At 45.0% G+C, this 19,504-nt stretch overlaps 1 protein-coding gene across 6 annotated transcripts in view; it reads left to right on the forward strand.

The window, feature by feature from the left end:
* Positions 1 to 19,504, forward strand: part of CSMD2 (CUB and Sushi multiple domains 2) — a 661,810-nt gene that overhangs the window by 618,977 nt on the left and 23,329 nt on the right. For 4 of the 6 annotated variants that reach the window (XM_061184511.1, XM_061184512.1, XM_061184514.1 and 1 more), the window contains exons 56-61: positions 6,192 to 6,365; positions 10,500 to 10,682; positions 14,340 to 14,516; positions 15,729 to 15,908; positions 16,296 to 16,469; positions 19,012 to 19,185. In XM_061184511.1, the coding sequence (XP_061040494.1) occupies positions 6,192 to 6,365; positions 10,500 to 10,682; positions 14,340 to 14,516; positions 15,729 to 15,908; positions 16,296 to 16,469; positions 19,012 to 19,185 (1,062 nt within the window). Of the gene's footprint in view, positions 1 to 6,191; positions 6,366 to 10,499; positions 10,683 to 14,339; positions 14,517 to 15,728; positions 15,909 to 16,295; positions 16,470 to 19,011; positions 19,186 to 19,504 lie in introns of those variants that run through there. The other 2 variants (XM_061184513.1, XM_061184516.1) reach the window with 2 other exon arrangements.

Genomic DNA, 19,504 nt, shown 5'->3' on the forward strand with positions numbered 1-19,504 from the left:
AGGTGCCAAACTCTACTTACAGTAATTACTGACACCACCACATTATGTTTTTATTAGAGACACAGAAACCAAAGGACCGACCAGTTCTTTTTGGAGTAGATTTTCCCAAAGCAGACCCCATTCAAAGACAGCAATGTTTATTACTTCCTCTAAATATGAACTTCAGCAAGATTCCCATAAAAGAGATATACTAGCATCAGAATCCAATTAGCCTATTCACTTGTTGAAGGGGGAAGACATAGAAGTTTTCCCTGAGATTTGGTGAGACTATTTCAAAATCACCAGCCCTGAGGAACTTCCACTGGCTGTAAGGCTCTAGATCCCAGGTGACTCCCAGTAAAATAATTTCACTGATGTTTCATGGTTATCATGACATTATTTTAGTGGACTAATTGCATTTCTACTCCTAGAAGATCCAATTACCTGTGAATAGGATTGTGACAAATTGTAGACGACTATACATATCCCCTAGTCAACAGTGTCAATCAGCTGTTCCTTCCAGGTGAAGGCAAACTGCTTTAATTAGTGTGGACATGCAGGGACCAAGGAAAATGCATGATCCGTATCTATGTTATATGCCGTTTCCCTGCTAAAGTGCTTTAAAAAACAATGGAAGCTCTGGAGGTGGCTGGCCATTAGTCCAACTCTCATACTTATGTATGGTTTAGGAACCAGGGTGGGCGGCCTTTTCATTCTGCCATCGGACTCAGCATAGTCCACACCCAATCATGAATTGCTGATTTATATTATTGTTTTTTGCTTAATTACAATTTTATACTTTCTCAATCCCCTGTTATATGTGTATCCTGTGTAATGCAAGAAAATCTGCTACTATTAGGAGTGCTAAATACCTATCTTGCTGATTTTTTTTTTAAAGGTTTGCTTTTTTTTTTTAAATTTATTTATTTATGGCTGTGTTGGATCTTCGTTTCTGTGCGAGGGCTTTCTCTAGTTGTGGCAAGCGGGGGCCACTCTTCATCGCGGTGCGCGGGCCTCTCACTATCGCAGCCTCTCTTGCTGCGGAGCACAGGCTCCAGACGCGCAGGCTCAGTAGTTGTGGCTCAGGGGCCCAGTTGCTCCGCGGCATGTGGGATCTTCCCAGACCAGGGCTCGAACCCGTGTCTCCTGCATTGGCAGGCAGACTCTCAACCACTGCGCTACCAGGGAAGCCCTATCTTGCTGATTTTTATGTACACATTTAAGCTTAATATGTAGTTAGCAGCTAGAGAGCCACTGCAGAAACTGGAATGATCCAAAGAGATCCCATTTGGACATGGGCATGAACATTAAAAACATTAATTTTTTATATCAACAAATTGAGAAATGCAGCACCAGCTATTCACCTTGTCTTTGTTCTTCACCTCCTAGATTTTTATGCAAATATGCAATGAATGCAAGTTGTTTCTCTTTATTGTTATCATATGTCCTTTTCTTGTTTCTCCTTATCCATAGCAGGCAAATTGTATTGTCATTAATTTTTCTTTTGTCACAAGCATTATTATTGTTGACTTTTTCCTCCTTTAAAAGAACAAACCACAGGAAGGGAATAAAACAATAGAGTATACTGTAGTTGCTAATTTACAGACACCCAAGTAGCCTAGATCAAGCCAGTAATGAAAAAAATAATTTCAGGCATTGCATATACATTTTTAGAGATTATTAGATATTACCATAATTGAACACTATCCTCAAATTCCCCAAAGAAACATTTTAAAGCCAAATAAGAACATCAGAAAAAACAACCAGCTGCTGTCACAGAAATCATTATGGGTAACCAACATAAATGTGTACATATGTACACTAATAGACATGAACAGAAATGTTCTTATCAGCAGTATTCATGAGTCCAAAACCAGAAACAACCCAAACATCCATCAATAGGAAATGGGTGATAAATGTGGTACATTCCCACAGTGGTGTGACAGTCAACCTATTCATACCTTTATGTAGCATACTCCTACATTGTACCAGGGTTGGTCTGTGTAAAGTGATGTGACTTGCAAAGCTAGGTTATAAAAGATATCCCACCTCCACCTGGCTTTCTTGGATCAGTCACTGTGGGCGAAGCCAGTCAAGCCTTCAGATGAATGCAGCCACAGTCAACGTCCTGGCTGCAACTTATGAGGGATTCTGAGTCAGAGCCACCTGCCAAACCACTCCCAAATTCCTGACCCACAGAAACCATGATCAATAATGCATTTATTGTTGTCTAAGCTTTGGGGCAATTTGTCACACAGGAAGAGATAACTAACACAAATGGTAAACTATATAGCAGAAGTCAGCAAACTTTGGCTCCTGGGCCAAATCTAGCCTATGGCCTGTTTCTGTATGGCCCTTGAGCTTAGAAGAGTTTTTATTTTTAATACTTTTAAAATATTGTACAAATAAAAAGAAACAGAAGAATATGCAACACAGACTGTATGTAGCCTCAAAACCTAAAATAATTACTGTCTGGACAGTAATTAAAGAAAATGTTTGCTGACCCTGGTATACAGCAATGATAATGACCTACTGTTATTTACAGCATAGACGAATGTCACAGATATAATGTTGAGTGAAAGAAGCCAAAACAAAAGAATATGTACTATATGGTTCCATTTAAATAAAATTCAAGAACAGGCAAACTAATGGTGTATGAAGTCAAGATAGTAGTTTAATTTGAGGAGGGAAGAAGAGAGGTAGTGATACAGAGGGCATGAGGGGGCTTCTGAGGCACTGGTGATATGCTTTTCTTGATCTGGGTCATGTATTCACTTTGTGACAATTCATTAAGCTCTGTTTTTATGGTTATTGTGTTTTTCTATATGTATGTTGCATTTTCATTAAAAAAGAATTTTTTTGAAAAATCATTTCAGAGTTAAAATTGGACAATTTCTGGAAGTCCAGAAATTTCTAGTGAACAGTCATAGAATCATTTAAATTATAATTGGGGGCTCCATTCCTTCCAGAAGGAGAGAATTCATCAGCAGTATTAAAGCAGTACTGCAGAAGGGAGTCAGTTACAATGCTTGAGAGTGTGCCCTCTGGAGTCCATCTGCCAGGTTTCAAGAACTGATTCTACTGCTGAACAGGCCTGTGACCTTGCGGAAGTTACTCTGCCTCACCATGCCTCATTTTCTTCATCAGGAAGGTGGAGATAAGAACGGTGCCTACCTCATAGGGTTGTCTTAAGGAATAGACAGTGTAATCCTTGGAACTCACTGTATCAGTTACCTATTGCTGTGTAGTAAGCCATCTCAAAACTTAAAATAGCATCTATTTTTGTTTTCTCACAATTCTAAGGGTCAGGAATTTAGGTGAAGCTTAGCAGATATATTAATCTGGGTTCTCCAGAGAAACAGAACCAAAACCCAATAGGATATATATATATATTTTTTTTACATATATTTTATAGATAGATAGAATATATAGTATATTAGATATGTAATAAGATCTATATCTATATAGATTTAGATATATGATTTATACCTATATATCTGTACCTATAGAAACCATGAGCCATCTATATATCTGCTTCTAAATATAATATATATACTATATATTAAAATCATGTGAGCCAATTCCTGATAGGTAGAAATAGAGATACAAATATAGATATATAGATAGATAATAAGGAATTGGCTCATACAGTTTTGGAGGCTGAAAAGTGTCCAGATCTGTAGTGCACAAGCTGGAGACCCAGGAGAGCGGATGGCATAGTTCCAGTCTGAGTCTGAAGGCCTGAGAACTAGGTAGAGCCAACGGTATAAATTCCAGTCCAAGTCTGAGTCCAAAGGCAGGAGAATATTGATGTCCCAGCTCAAAGACAGGCAGAGAGAATTCTCTCTTACCCCACGTTTTTGTTCTATTCAGGCCTTCAAGAGATTGGATGAGGCCCACCCACACTGGGGAGGGCAATCTTCTTTATTCAGTCTAGTGTACCAATTCGAATGTTAATCTCATTCAGAAACCCTCACAGATACACACAGAATAATGTTGGACCAAATATCTGGGCATCCTGTGGCCTAGTCAAGTTGATACATAAAATGAACCATCCCAGCAGGGCTGGCTCATCTGCACCCAGTGTGGTTCAGCTAGGACTGGAGGATCCAAAATGGATCCAAAATGACCCCACCTACATGTTTGAGGACTTGCAGCTGGCTGTTCTCCGCGTGGCCACTCTCTCCAGCAGGATGACATGGTCTTCTTTACTTGGAGGCTGGGTTCCTAGAGAAAAAGAGGAAGTTAAAGGATCTCTTAAGCCAGAGCTCAGAATTCCTAAAACCCCATTCCACGACATTGTGTTGATCAAAGCAAGTCCCAGGCCAACCCAGGTTCAAGGAGGGAGGAAATAAGAGACTCTATATCTGGGAGTGGGAAGAGTGGTAGGCCTGTGCCAGGATGGGGAGAGTTGTGGCCGTCTTCGCAGACAGCCAGCCCTTTGGCCACCAGAGTATATATCCTTCCCAGTTGCATGCCAGACCCCAAGGTTTAGTCTGTCCAAATCACTATCATCTCTTCTTGAACTACTGCATCAGCCCCCTCTTATCTTGCCCCGCCCTAGAATGTTCTCCACACAGTAGCCAGAATGATCTTGTTAAAATGTATATCAGATCATATCACTCCAGTGGGGTCCCATCATGCTTGTAATAAAGTCCAAATTCTATGCCATAATCTGGCTGCCAGTAACCTCTCCACCCATGTGTCCTTCAGTTCTTTCCTTGTCCGTTCTATTCCAGCAACCCTGGCTTTCTTGCTGTTTTGCAAACACCCCAGGCTCATTCCGGCCTCTGGGCTTTTCCACTAGATGTCCCTTCCCTCAGAATGCTCTTCCCCCAGATCTCACATGGCTGGCCTTTTCACATCACTCAGATCACTGCTCAAATGTTGCCTCAGAGAGATCTTCCCTGACCGTCACCATCCTACTCAAAAGCAGCACCTTCATCCCACCCCGAGCACCCTTTTCCTGATGCAGCTTTATTTTCCTTCATAGCAACCCCTAGCATTACCTGTTTTCTTATTCATGGTCTCTCATCCTCACTAGAACATAACCTCCACGAGAGCATGGCCTTGTTCTCCCAAACACATATAACAGTGCCTCGCACTCAATACATATGTGTTGAGTAAATGAAGGAGCCTGGGATCAACCATGGCAAGAACAACGGCAAGGCAAGCCCAGCGACGTCGACAGCACCGTCCTGCCCTGGCCCGTACACCTCAACTCTGCACTCTAACCCCATCACTGGTTTCCACAGTTACACTTTGGTGTCTCAGGAAAGGGAACTTGCAACAGAAGAGGACAAGTTGGAGACAAGTGATGTGGGCAGCTGTGAGATGCATTTGGAGAAGACTCTAACTGGCCCTCATTCTGGATCCTGTGGCCAATGCCGACAGTCTCAGGATGACAGATCACCCATTTGTCCTTTTTTAAATTAATTTTTTATTGAAGTATAGTTGATTTACGATGTTGTGTTAGTTTCAGGTGTACAGCAAAGTGAATCACCCATACATATACATATATCCACTCTCTTCTAGACTCCATCCCACATAGGTCATTACAGAGCACCGAATAGAGTTCCCTGTGCTATACAGTAGGTTCTTATTAGTTATCGATTTTATATAGAGTAGTGTGTATATATCAGTCCCAGTCTCCCAGTTTATCCCCTCCTTTCCCCCTTGGTAACCATAAGTTTGTTTTCTACATCTGTGACTCAATTTCTGTTTTGTAAATAGGTTCATTTGTACCATTTTTTAAGATTCCACATATAAGCGGTATCATATGATATTTGTCTTTCTCTGTCTGACTTATATGTAGTTATATGTATACTATATGTACCACCTTTCTGCCAGAGACCTCTTGGTATGTCCTATGGCAGTGAGGAAATAGGGAGAGGTGAGCACAAGAGGCAAGAAGGAGAAGAAATGGATATTATTGTGTCCCTACTACGTGCTGAGCAGTTTCACATGTATTATCTCATTCAGCTCTTAAAACAACAGATATCGCTCTGCAGTTCACAGATACAGAAACTGGACAGTGAGGTGGGTAGGCATTGTCTGCTGATGCCGAGTGGGTGTGCCAGCAGGAAGTTTGCTTCAGTAGATACCCCAGCTTCTCTTCTTCTCTGCCTGTTGCCATGAAAAGCCTAGCATGTGTCCTGTGATGATGATCCATCCTGGTGCAGAGTTGCTGAGATGTTTGCCCTTCCCCACAGTGGTGTCCTGTGGCCATCCGGGGTCCCCGCCCCATTCCCAGATGTCTGGGGACAACTATACCGCGGGGGCGGTCGTGCGTTACAGCTGCACCAGCAAGCGGACTCTAGTGGGAAATGCCACCCGAATGTGTGGGCTGGACGGACACTGGACTGGCTCCCTCCCCCACTGCTCAGGTATGGGCTCTGGTGTGGGAGAAGGGGGTCCAATGGAACACCTGGCTGGGAGGCGAGCGAGCTCCCGAGGGAGTGAGTGTGACAGATGGACGGGAGGGAGGGTGTGAGTGTGACAGATGGACGGGAGGGAAGCAGACCTTTTGAACCCTCATCGCATCCCTCCCAGGCAGAGAGCACGGCTATCAGAGGTCCCAACTGGACTTCAGCCCTTGGTGGTCTGAGCCCAGCTTCATGCCCTTAGTCAGCGCTGGCCAAGCCCATAAAGCCAAGAGATTGCAAAACTAGTGAAGACGCAGTTTGTGAGGTCACCCTATGGCCAGAGTCCTGTCCAGACGCTTATTACCATGAGGTCCCAGGAATAGTCCAAGCCTTCCTGTTGTTCGGCGCAGGTCCAAACCCCCTCCTGTGTTCTCTTCTTCCCTGTTTGGGACTCCTGGGCCCCAGCCTGCTTCCCTTTCTGTATCACCGCCTCTCCCGTTTGTCCTGTGTCCTGACTGCCCAGTGAATACAGTTCTTCCCTTTAGCACTAACACACCAGCCCCCAGATGTTTCCCATGAATGAGTTTGTTTTCCTTTTAATCTCTATGGGGACACAGAGAGATGTTATCGACACAGCCAATGTAGGGAACTGCCAAAGCTCCCATGTCCATATTTCCAGATATTCATCTGTAATGTCATAAAAGAACAAAATATTTGAAACTGAATTGTCCCACCAATGAAGAAACCTTTAAGCAAAAAAGTTAGCACCCCACAGCTTTCTTTTCTTTGGGGTGAGCCTGCCTGGCCCCAAGAAGGGATGCCCCATGGGATGTTGCCCACAAGAGGGCAGCTGTTCATGTAGCTTGATGTTCCTCAGGGGACCTACCGTGGCACTGAAATTAACCCCTATGCCTTCCCATGCCAGATGCCCTCTAGAGGGAAGGATCCTGACCTCCTCCTAATATAGAAGCCTTCTCCTCAAAGTGGGACCTCACCCACAAGATGTGCAGCTGCTCTGGCAGTTTGAAGTTCCCAGATAAGCCTGTCTTCCAAAATTTAGGGCACTGCCAGAATACCCACCAGATATTAGTTAGGGCTCCTAAGAAAGGAGAAATTCCCGAAGCACTGGCCACTGTTTCAAAGGGCTGTGGGCTGCCCAGGACGATCCCAGACACATCACTCTGTTAACACCCAAGACTTTGGCCTCTCACCCTTATTAATCTCATTAATCACCCAGTTCAAGAACTGGCAGGACTATGTATGAGCCACTGGGACTCCTTTAGCCTGTTAGCTGGGCCCCAGACTCCTGTCTGTTTGGACTTTTATTGGAAGTGTCTTGGGGAGGCTGGCATGGGGACGACAAGGATCATGTATATTGAGGCCTCCAGAGTTGTCCACAGAGTAAGTTCCAGGAGGAAGAAGTATTCCACAGAAGAAAGGCATGCATTTCGCATCCAAATGCCCATCCAAGCATGCATTTGCCCCAGTGTCTTTGGTGAACGGTCCCTTTTGCATAAAGTCCTCCCTCTAGACGTTTCTCTAGGACATGGGACTAATGGTGTTCTTAAGGTCTGTTTTATGTATTTGGGGATCTTTGTTCTCCGTGGGAAAAGGAAGTACAAGGTAGGGGAGGAAGAAATCAGAAAGAAAGGCTTCAGCATCTCCTACCCATTAGCATATGTAACCCAACCACACAGTGAGTCTCCTGGCCCAAAAGCACAGAATCCAAAGTCTTTTCTCCCAAACTGTAATTTTCCTTCTCTGAAGTTGTTTTTGCAAAGGCTGGGAAATGACATACTGGAAATATTACAGAAACAATTCTTATAGATAACGAAGCTAGAAAACCTCTAAAACCTTTTCAACCCTGAGATTTCATAATTTTGTGACTACCTAAGTCCTGGTTCTGCCTGTGGAAGAAGGGACTCTTCCTTGGCCACATCAAAGGTCAAGGGGAGACTAGAAACAAGCTGACACCTTGGGAACATGAAAAAGTAAGAAGCAGAAAAGAACCTTCAGAAGACATGGACCTCACTCATTAGGGGATGTGTTGCGTTAAGCTGTTTGATCCCCAATCCTGAATATTCTGAAGAATAGTTTGCAATCTTACTTCTCCCGTGTCTTGCTCAAGGATGACAGACACTTAGGAGAACAGTATCATGGGCAGAGCTTTCCTGGAGACCTCTGAGGACAGGAGTAGAAGGGATTCCATAAATACTAAGGCTGAGGAATGAATGAATCTTAAATACCTTAGATAAGAAAGTGAAGGTGGAAAAAATAGGTGATTAGGAAGTAACACTACATCTGTACTAGTGAGTGGAATATAATTCCACCGGTGATACAGATATCATCTTTTGCAACATCATCTCCTGTCAGTCTTAAAAGATACACGTTCAGGAGTTCCAGGGTCAGATTTTCAAACTTCATTCTGTACAGTCAGTGCACCCAGGTGGTGCATAACAGAAGTCATGAGTCCCTGGGCCATAAAGGACATGCAGAGATTTCCGGCATTTGAGACACACTTCAGGAAGTTCATTGCCTACCTCTGCAGTGTCATCATCTTGCTGATGTACCTCTTCAGTAAAGAGTCAACAGTTGCCACCTGCCCCCATGGTACAGTATTCTGTCCCAGACTTCCTTATATCGTTGAAACAGAGGCCAAACACTGCAGTGGGGACTGTTCTGTCCGATAATGCCCAGGACCCGGGAGTCCACCCTCAGGCCTGTTGTGTAATAGTGCTGGCTTCAGCTGAGGCCAGCTAGCCAGTGAGGGAGAGAGAGCGACTCACCATCAGGGCTGCCTTCAAGGGGACCCTGTACTGCCTGTTGCATGAGCTACATCCTGGAAAACGTCAAAAGATAAGAAAACCTGGCCAAATGTGATAGGCTTTCTTTTTTCAAGTGTTTGAGTTGAAGGCTGAACGAATCCCCCTTCCACGGTAAGGAGCAGAGTGGGGAACATGGGGTTATATAGTATTCTCATATTCTGAGACTAGACTGGAAAAGGAAATAATCCCAAAACTGAGAGGAAGATACATTAACAGTGGATGGTGGGGTACACACGGCTTAAGCCACTTGTGGTCAAGACGTTACTATCGATGCCTACACACGTGCATTCACAAGGAGGTGCATTCCACATCAGTGGGGCACTTTATCTTCTCATGGAGTTGCCATTTATTCCTTCATTTTCTTCCTCCTTCCTCAAGCTTACCATGGCCTAGGCTGATCCAGTGGCGTCTCCCGTGCATCTCCGTATTCTGAGATGCGCTGGTTCCCACAGGCACTAGATCATGTAGATTTGTCTCCTGTTCTCCACCCTCCCCCACCTCTTGGGTCCTTAAAACTCTCCTGGGTTGGGTTTGCACGATAAGCCAGATAAATGCAGAAATGTGGCAGGAGGCATGGGGCAAAGAAAGGATGAAATGAGGGATCTAAGATTTCTAATCTAGAGCTCACCTGTATTGCATAATTTGTGAATAGGAAATCCTCAATTAAAGGCCCAGGATCAAGATTCAAGCTGGACTGTTGGGCAGAAACTCTGCTAAAAAGTTTGAACTTTTTTCTCTCAGCAGTGGGAAGCCAGTGGAGATAATTCAGCAGGAAAGAACCAAAATCAGATGGTTGTGGTTGTTCATTGCTAAGATTTAAGGATAAAGTGAAGATAGACTAGAGGGAGAGTTTGAGAGGAAGGGACATTAGTTAGGAGGCTCCTGCAATGTAGTTCAGGAGAGAGACGTTGAGCATCTGAGCTAAGACAGTGGAACTGGGAATGGAGAGGGTACCAGATCAGCAGATGGTGGAGAAGAGGTGAAAGGGAGAAGGCCAGCTTGGACCACGGGCATCCCACGCTGGCACAAGCCAAAGAACAAAGACATGACTTCCTCCACAAAGCTTTCCCTCTGCCTTCTTTCTTCCCTTGCCTCGTGGTCCCCGGGGACCCACACATGACCTCAGACCTCTGTGTCCTTTGACCACTGAGCACTAAGGCAGGAGCCTGTCCTGGTGACTCAGGCTAGACACACGGTCAGTTTCACTGCCCTCATTCTTAGGGCCCACTGCCCTTCCTTAGCATCAGCCCAGCATCTTTCTCTCTCCAAGTCCTCCACTCCCTTCCCTGCCATGCTAAAAACAATGGGGTTTTTTGGTTCTGGTCCATAGGAACCAGCATGGGAATCTGTGGTGACCCTGGCATCCCAGCCCATGGCATCCGTTTGGGAGATAGCTTTGCCCCGGGCAGCCTGATGCGCTTCAGCTGTGAAGCTGGCCACGCGCTCCGGGGATCGTCAGAGCGAACTTGTCAAGCCAACGGCTCATGGAGTGGCACACAGCCTGAGTGTGGAGGTAATGTATGTGACCGTTCTGCTTCTCCCTGCTGCCGGCCCCAGGGTCTTCCCCCGTTTTCCTACTCCCTAGCGCCTGCCCTCACATGCACAGATAAAATCCAGGGCCGCATTTGAACCCTTGGCATGGTGAATAGTGGGCATCAACAGAGAGTTCATGTTCATCTCATTAGTAATCCAAAGGCAAACATATTCCCCACTTACCTAAGAAGGGAAGACACCAGGATAAACTAAGTTAAGCACATTTGTGCATTTATTTCCATACAGTTTCATTCAACAACTGTGTGCCAAATACTGTAGTATATGCTAGAGACACAATGGTGATGGAGACAGACCCACCTTGCCCTCTTGGAGTTTACAGTTTAAGGGAAAACACTGTGTTTAAATAGCATCCAAAGTACCAAAAGAAATACAGATCCAGCTTTTAAAAATCCTTTAAAAGTAATATAAGCTCTTAATGATGGTTCCTGAGGTAGGCCCAGTAGGGGAAATTCTATTTCTCCACGCACTCCTAAATTTCTGGGAAAAAAAACAAAACTCTTTTTTAAAACCTCTCTCCCTAAAGTCCAACTTTTTGTACCTGCTCCCCAAATTTATCCCTCCCTCTCTCTGTCTCTCTCTCTCTCTCTGTCTCTCCCTCTCTCTCCCCCCCTCTCTAAAATACAACCTGCATAGCACTCTCCTAGTTAGGAAGCAGTTTAACAGTAAGAGTAAGATTGACTGAGGTGTTGGAAGAGGAAGGACACAATATGAAATCATCATCTAGCAAGGGAGGAGTGGGAATGGAATAGGGAAATATATAATTGCCAGGCAGCACCGAGGGCTCATTAAGGTAAGAGCCATTAACGTAAAGTGACAGTAGCCAGCATTGGTCTGGGTTTTTGTTCAAACACATTTAGCTACATAGTTTCAGGCACAGGGTAGGTGAAGCATTAGGTGTAGGGTTGGGGTTTTATTAGGCAACTAAGACACTGAAAGAAAGTGGCAAGGAAGATGAGGGTATACACAAAGCAGAGATTATGATGAATCTTAGCATCTAAGCTGGGTAAGGAGGGGATGGGTTTATGAGTGGAGTAAGAGGCTGTGAAAAGGTGGTAGGAGCAGTGGATTATAGGTCCCAATCACCAGAGAACGAATTCCAGAGGGAGCGAGCTAAAGAAATAAAAGGCAGTGGTTAGAGAATGGGCTGCATGAAATTGAGATTGTGGCATAGTCCTGAAGAGCAAGGGGAGATGCTCTGGCCCATGATCAGGGGACACCAATGATAGAAATGGAGTCAGTGCCTTCGCCCACCTGTCTGTCCAAAGTCCTGCCTTTCTGGGGGTGCAAAGTTAGTTTTTATAGGATTTCCTAGGCATAGTAAGAGAGGTTTGTGGTACTGAGAGAGTGTTTTGGCAAGGGGAGAATTTAGTATATTCTCAAATATCCACTGTGACCCAGGTTCCCTTTCTTGCCACTCAGGTCCCAGGATGGAGTCAGCCATCAATGTCAGGAGTGTTCAGGGAACAGAAAGTGGGCAGCTGAGAGTTTGGACCTGGAAGCAAATATTTGTTGAGTGAGTGTATGTGTAACATGTACACAGCTCTTTGTGACTTCCCTTGACAAGCTCCCACTTATCTTTCAAGGCTCTACTCAAATTCTTATCTCCAGCCCCAAAAAACTGCTCTTTTTTTAGTGCTTTTTTTCCTTCAAGTGTAGCACTTATTACATCATATTTTAATTCATCTGTTTATAGGTAGGTTCTTAAGATAGACTGGGCTCCTCAAGGGCAGGGGACATGGCTTGGTCACCACTGCATATCCAGCACCTAAGCAACACAAATACTTGTTGAATGGATGGATGTTAGGGTCTGTTGTGCTAATTACATAGGAATCATTTTGTAGATCTGACTCTGGGACTATGTAAATGTTGTACATACTTACAAAATAAAATTAAATGAAAGATTAGAAACAAGTACTCTCCAAATATCAAATCAAAATGGAAACAAATGAACTTAACTATGTATCAAGTTGGTGATTTCATAACCCAGAGAATTATTTCAGTTGACTTGAAAAAATGAAATCTGACTATGGTACATATATCCTAAGGACAAAGAACTACAATGAAATCTTAAACTGTTTTTCGCAATCATATTGCTAGTAATAAAACTGGTATTACTATTCTGAAACTGTTATGTATATAATACCATAATATATATGGATAAATCAAGTTAAAATTATTTATTGTCATTAAGAACCAAGATTTTCAACATAAAAGGGATATCATATAAAAATCAAAAATCTAAGGAAAACTCAATTCTAAACTTGGCTTGGTAATATCAGCATAAAGTCATGATGTATTTTCAATTTGAAAAGTTATTTTCCCAGTCTAAAAGTCTAGAATCAATGACCAGCTCAGTAGCAATGAGTACCCTTAATGCCCAGATTGTAGTTTTTAAATCCATTGCCCATTCAAAGGAACCAGAGCTCTTTAGAGAAATGGCTGATTCCAGGACTGGGGCAGGATATATGCAAGATGAACATGGAAAATCTTGTCATTACAACAAGGAATCTACCAAACACAAGTGGGTCATGTCAAAGGAACTCAGGAGCCAGCTTGAAGGGGCTCCCACTAGTCAAAGATGGGATAATTTGAGCTTCAATAAGAATAAAAGTGGCAACAGATGGAAACATAGCAAATAAATTCAAATCTGTGAATTCAAATATTGTCCTTTGGAGCTTGCTAGGGAACCAACTCATTGTTCTCACGTCTGATTTAAAAAAAAAGAAATCAAGCATTAATCCAGCCGTCCTATATGAACTCTATTTCTGGGTAAGCAAATACTTGATGATGGACAAGTTCTTAAACACTAGCTAAAGCAGAAAGAATTATAGAATTAGAATGTCACCATTTCTTTCCCCTAATGAAATAACGAATCTGGTCAACAATATTTAATTTCTGGTAAAACCATTAAGTGACAACTAATAGGAACTTTATAATGCCAGATGAGGCAGGCAGACCCGACCCACTGGTCAGCCTCAACATCACTAACAAGGAAACAACCAGACATTCTCTGCCTCCTGATGTGATGTGATAAGAAAAACACAAAACCTTTGCAAAGTACCTTTGCCAAAAAGTAGAACTTGACTACAGTAACTACAGGGGACAGAGGAATATGCTGAACAATGCCTCATTGGTGCAGTTAGTAAAATCCAGAAAGTGGGAGATTCTACCGGATAAATGCCCTGCTTTGTGTAACAGATAAATTGTAGGAGAGGGTAATCCAGTAATCTCTGGATTCAGAGTCTTAGAGACATGCCAACCAAATGTCATGTGTGGACTTTATTTGGATCGTGATTCAAACAAATCAACTGTAAAAAAGAGATAGACAGAAACACTAAGCACTGATTGGATATTTGGTGATATTAAGGAATTGTTTAAAATTTTAGGTGTGATAATAAAACAGATATAGTCTTTAATTTTTAGAAATCATAAACAATCCCTACAGGTCTCTCTTCCCCTTCTAAGGGGGAGATGATCCAACATGAAAGCATCCCAAGAGGCATTTCAATCCACAGGGTCCTTACATAGCACGAGATCTCCACTCTGGGCAGGGCCCAGCCCCCCAGGGGATGCCTGCTCTTGTTCTGATGAATAATGTGTCCTTTCGGCTTCCTAGTGATCTCTTGTGGGAACCCCGGGACTCCAAGCAATGCTCGAGTCATGTTCAGCGATGGCCTGGTTTTCTCCAGCTCCATCGTCTATGAGTGTCGGGAAGGCTACTACGCCACAGGCCTGCTCAGCCGGCACTGCTCGGTCAATGGCACCTGGACAGGCAGTGACCCGGAGTGCATAGGTGAGAACCTCTGGGCTCCATGGCAAATGGTGGCCAAGGCAATCGGGCTCCTCCGTGCCAAAGAAGAAGGCTGTCTGGAGGAGACTGAGAAGACTGGCTGACATGGTGGGACTTGACCCTGAATGAGAATCATACAAATAGCCTCCACTTACTGGGCACATAGTATGTGACAGCCACTGAGCTAAGTGCTTTGTTTCACATGCATCACATCTTTTGATTCTCACCACAACCCCATGAAGTAGATACTATTAGCTCTACTTTATGTATGAGACAACTGAAGCTCAGAGAGGTTGAGAATATAAAATTATTTGCTATTTTTCAGACTCTAGCCAGTTCCTTGGGCTTTCTTTTTCTCTTTTAGGGCAAACCCCCAGTGCTCAGCCTGATTCTCTTTCCACCTTAAAGCTGCTGCCTTAAAGCATCTTTGTTAGTTCCTTCTCTCCCTTGGACCCATCCCCACCCCAGCCTGGCTCCCCTTTCTTGCTTCTCTTAAGGGCAGCTCCAGACCCTTTTCCTTGAGAAGCAAATCACTGTGGGGCCCGATGGAAGGAAGTGATAAGATAAGGGAATCTGACAACATTCTCCCTTTCAAAATCCTAGCTGTGATTTCAGGCTCCATTTGAAATCCCCTGTCAAGTTCACTTTTGTTCTGAGGCCAGAGCTCACCAACCCCCCCCCCACCCCCGCCACTTGATACCGTAACATCGGTATGACCACTGCATCGGTCACAAGACCCTGCTCCTAGGCCACTGGACCCACAGAGGTCTCCTGCACAGAAGAGCAGGCAGTAAGATGCCCTTTCCGGCGACAAATTGTCTTATGTGGTCCGTCAACACATCTTAACTCTTCAACCTGGAAACGTCCCTCTCCTTGGACCCCAGCCTCATTTATGAAGCGAGCCCTCTGGATACTTCCTCTTAGAGGTGTGGGCTTTAAATGAAAAAGATGGGTTTCCCAGCCCAAGTTGCTGGGGTGCGTAAGGATGGTGCGGGCAAGGATGGGGGATGTAGGACAGCCTTTGCAAGCAGACTTGGCTGTGGGGACTTAGAATGGATGGTGCCCAACTAGGAACCGGGGAGGGGACAGGACATCCCTACTCTGACAGCTTTCCTTCCCAAACACGTGCAGGGCGTGATAGGGATGGCGTTGGGGTGCTGGGAGGAGCGGGAGGTCTGTGCTCACAGTGACCAATGCTCTATCTCCTCATCCTAGTCATCAACTGTGGCGACCCTGGGATTCCAGCCAATGGCCTCCGGCTGGGCAGTGACTTCAGGTACAACAAAACTGTGACCTACCAGTGCATCCCTGGCTACACGATGGAGTCACATAGGGTGTCCGTGCTGAGCTGCACCAAGGACCGGACGTGGAACGGCACCAAGCCGGTCTGCAAAGGTGTGTCTGGGGGCTTCAGATGTGGACACAGGGACAAAGAAGGTACAAAAGTCTTGAACATCTAGAAGGGAGGGTGTGATGAGGCAGAGCCCTAACATCTTATCGGGGGGTGTGCAAGGTGAGGAGTGGTCCCTGAACATCTGCAGGGAGGGAGTGGGAAGGTCCTGGGCCTTGAACATTGAGGACAGGGCCATGCAGAGAGGAGTGGGTTGTCGTAAGGTGCAAAAAGAACAAGCTCCCAAAGGAAGAGGGGGCGTTCCTGCTTCCTGCCGCTTAGCCCAGACTCCCGGCAGGCACAGGGAGCCAGTGACGTCAGTGCCGGCGGTCACCAGGGCCTGGTTTCCCCCGGGGCAGCCCCAGCACTCAGCCTGCTTTGGTCTCCCCCAGCTATCACGTGCAAACCACCTCAGCTCATACCCAACGGCAAAGTGGTGGGGTCCGACTTCATGTGGGGCTCAAGCGTGACGTATGCCTGCCTGGAGGGGTACCAGCTCTCCCTGCCTGCGGTGCTCACCTGCGAGGGAAACGGGTCCTGGACTGGAGAGCTACCTCAGTGTTTCCGTAAGTCGCTCACGGGGGCCTCCGGGGCATCCCATCTGCTGGCTCCATCCCCTTTCCTCCTCTGCTGCTCTGCTTCCAGAGCTCTGCTGCTAGGAGGCCTAGAATGCGGGTCCCCGGCCCAAAATCAGGGAGGAGCTTTGTCCAAGACACTATTAAAGAAGGAAGGGATTTGAAAGGAAGAATATGAGACTATCTTAATTGAGCCCTGGCTCCGCTCGCTGTGTGGAGTCACAGTGGAAGGAAATTAAGCCAGAGATAAGGGAGGTGTTTCTGAACCTGAAAGGTTGTTAACTGGATGCACTAAAACCTAAAGCTGGGGTGATAGACAGGCAAGCGGGGCAGTGCTAGAAACATGCCTGTCTTCAAGGAAAATACCCTGCCCAGAAGAGACGCTGGGGCCCTTGTGATTTTCTGGTCAGAGAGTTATTTCTGACCTACCTGGCCCGATTGTGTCTCAAAGAGCCTCAAGTCCATTCCGGGGCTCATTTCTTACCGAGTCCCCCAGAGAAGCAGGTTCCAGGTCACTTATTCTTGCCTTACCCCATAATCTGGCTCTGGAACGTGGACAAACAGTAGGACCTATTTTTTCTGTCTACTTGGCATTTATCTAATGCTGCAGAAAACTATCAACTACACATGACGCTGTTTGGGGACCTCTGAAAATTTACTTCAGTTTGGGGAATTTCAGCAGAGATAAGGGCCAGTAAAAGTGGACACAGGAAAGGCAGCATGTGTTGTGTGGTTAACCCCTTAGACCTTCGTATTCCTCCAGGGAAACATTAGGAAGGGAGCCAGACTCCAGGTTGAGTCTGGACTCAGAAACCTTGCTTTTTGTCTTGAGAAATAGCTGAATTGCTTTTTAACAATGAATTATGGTTATTGTTTAAAAAAAACCCAAAACTGTACTATATCCAAAAAATGCAAAGAAGAATGAAATAATCATCTGAACCCTCACTTCCCAAAGATAGCCATAGTTAGGCTTGTCATACTTCCACACAATCACTATGCATTTTTGCATGTGTAGCAGTATGTATGCAATTTTCTATAAATGGTACTGAATCATGCTCTTCACAACTTGTATTCATTCACAGGCCATCAGCCCCTTGCTCTATCAATACATACTAATCTATACACCATCATTTTTAATGGCTTTAAAGAATTCCCTTGTTATATATGCCACAACTGGTTTAATCTCCTACTGGTGATGAAGTTGGATTTCTACAATTTAATCATGTTAGAAGCAGTTCTGCAATATATAGCCTCGAAAGTAGCATTTCTTTATGCCTGTGTTGAAGTCCTAGGAGTGAGGATGCTGGGCCACCTGGTGTGCACGCTATACATTTTGACGCATGTTGCCAAACTGTCTTCTAGAAACGGTGTCCCAGTTTACACTCCCACCAACAGTTGATGAGAAGGTTTCTTGACTCACACCCTCATTAACAGTTGATTTTGCCAATATTCTTAATACTTACCAGCCTGAGGAGTTTAAAAAGATATCTCATTATTTTAATTGGCATCACGTTGCTTCTTAGCCAAACCAAGCTGCTCTCTGTCATCCACTCGTATTTCTTATTCTTTGAGTTGCCTCTTCCTGGATGTGGTGACTTCCAACTGGCTCAGCCTTTAACTGACTTCTGATTGCTCCGTCCAGACTCCACAGCTTCCAGGGCCAGGCTTCCATTTGATTTCGCACCTGATTGTGAACCTCATGACTCTATGTAAACACACACACACACACCATAGCATAAAGAAGGTTCCTCATGCTTGAAGTGATGTCTTGGGGAACTTGGCCTTCCACAGTCAATTTTTAAAGATACTCTCTGCTGATGTGAATGAAATGGGCACACTCAGATACTCCTCACTGCAGGGTAAATGCACAGTCTATGGAAAGACATTTGGCAATACGCATCAAGAGCTGCGAACACACTCAAACCCTTAAGGATAGTAAGTTCACTTCTAGAGAATTCCCCTAAGAAAATAATACGAGTTAAAGAAAATCCATAAGTAACTTTATAATAATAGAAAATGCCTAATGTGAGGGTTATGATAATCATGCTACACCATCTCATTGCAAATTTACGTAGCCAATAAGTGATAATGATGTCATAAACACGGGAAATGTGTACAGAATATCAAGTGAACAAAGCAAGGGTGACAGCACCTGGACATCAGGTTTGCAGCCACACACAAGTTTCCATACAACTGAACAAACACTAGAAGGGAATGAGCACAAAAATGCAAAAAATGTTTTGGGTAGTATGATGATAGTTTATTCTTTCTCCACGTTCTAGACTTCCTGTAATGTTACTCTGTTACATGGATATGATTATTAATAAGCATTTGAATGTGGAAAGGAGAGGAAACACACAGCAGCACTGAGGCAGGTGTAATCATTGACCCAGGGCTGCCCCACAGCCAGAGTTCAAGTGGAACCAAGAGGAAAGCAGTACAAGGACCAAAGGCTGGGTGGGGGTTAAGGGGGGGCGAACAGACTGAGTTCTAGAAAGCAACTTGGACCTGCCCTTCTCCCTCGTCTTCCCAGCTGTGTTCTGCGGAGATCCTGGCGTCCCGGCCCGCGGCAGGAGAGAGGACCGAGGCTTCTCCTACAGGTCTTCTGTCTCCTTCTCCTGCCAGCCCCCTCTGGTGCTGGTGGGCTCTCCACGGAGGTTCTGCCAGTCAGATGGGACGTGGAGTGGCACCCAGCCCAGCTGCATAGGTGAGAGGTGACCGGGAGCAGAGTTTCCCAGCTGGTGGGCATCCTTCTTTGGGGCCCGAGATGATGAATTTTCTTCCCTGTCTTCATCGGTCTCATCTGCAAAAAGGGGCACGCACTCCTCTAAGCTACTTAGAACAGGAGGTGAAGTAGCCAGAGCTCATGTGCTGCCGGGAATCATCGTCAGCCGGGGCATGACTCGGGCGGAGATTCCCAAGGGCAGGGAAGTCAGGGCGTGACTCCATCCTCTATCCCACATCTGTTTCTCAGAGTGAGCAGGGGCGATGAAAGCTTCCCTGACCATCGTCTGTTTCTTTGTTTT

The sequence above is a fragment of the Eubalaena glacialis genome, chromosome 3 (genome assembly GCF_028564815.1).
Source record: "Eubalaena glacialis isolate mEubGla1 chromosome 3, mEubGla1.1.hap2.+ XY, whole genome shotgun sequence".
NCBI lineage: Eukaryota > Metazoa > Chordata > Mammalia > Artiodactyla > Balaenidae > Eubalaena > Eubalaena glacialis.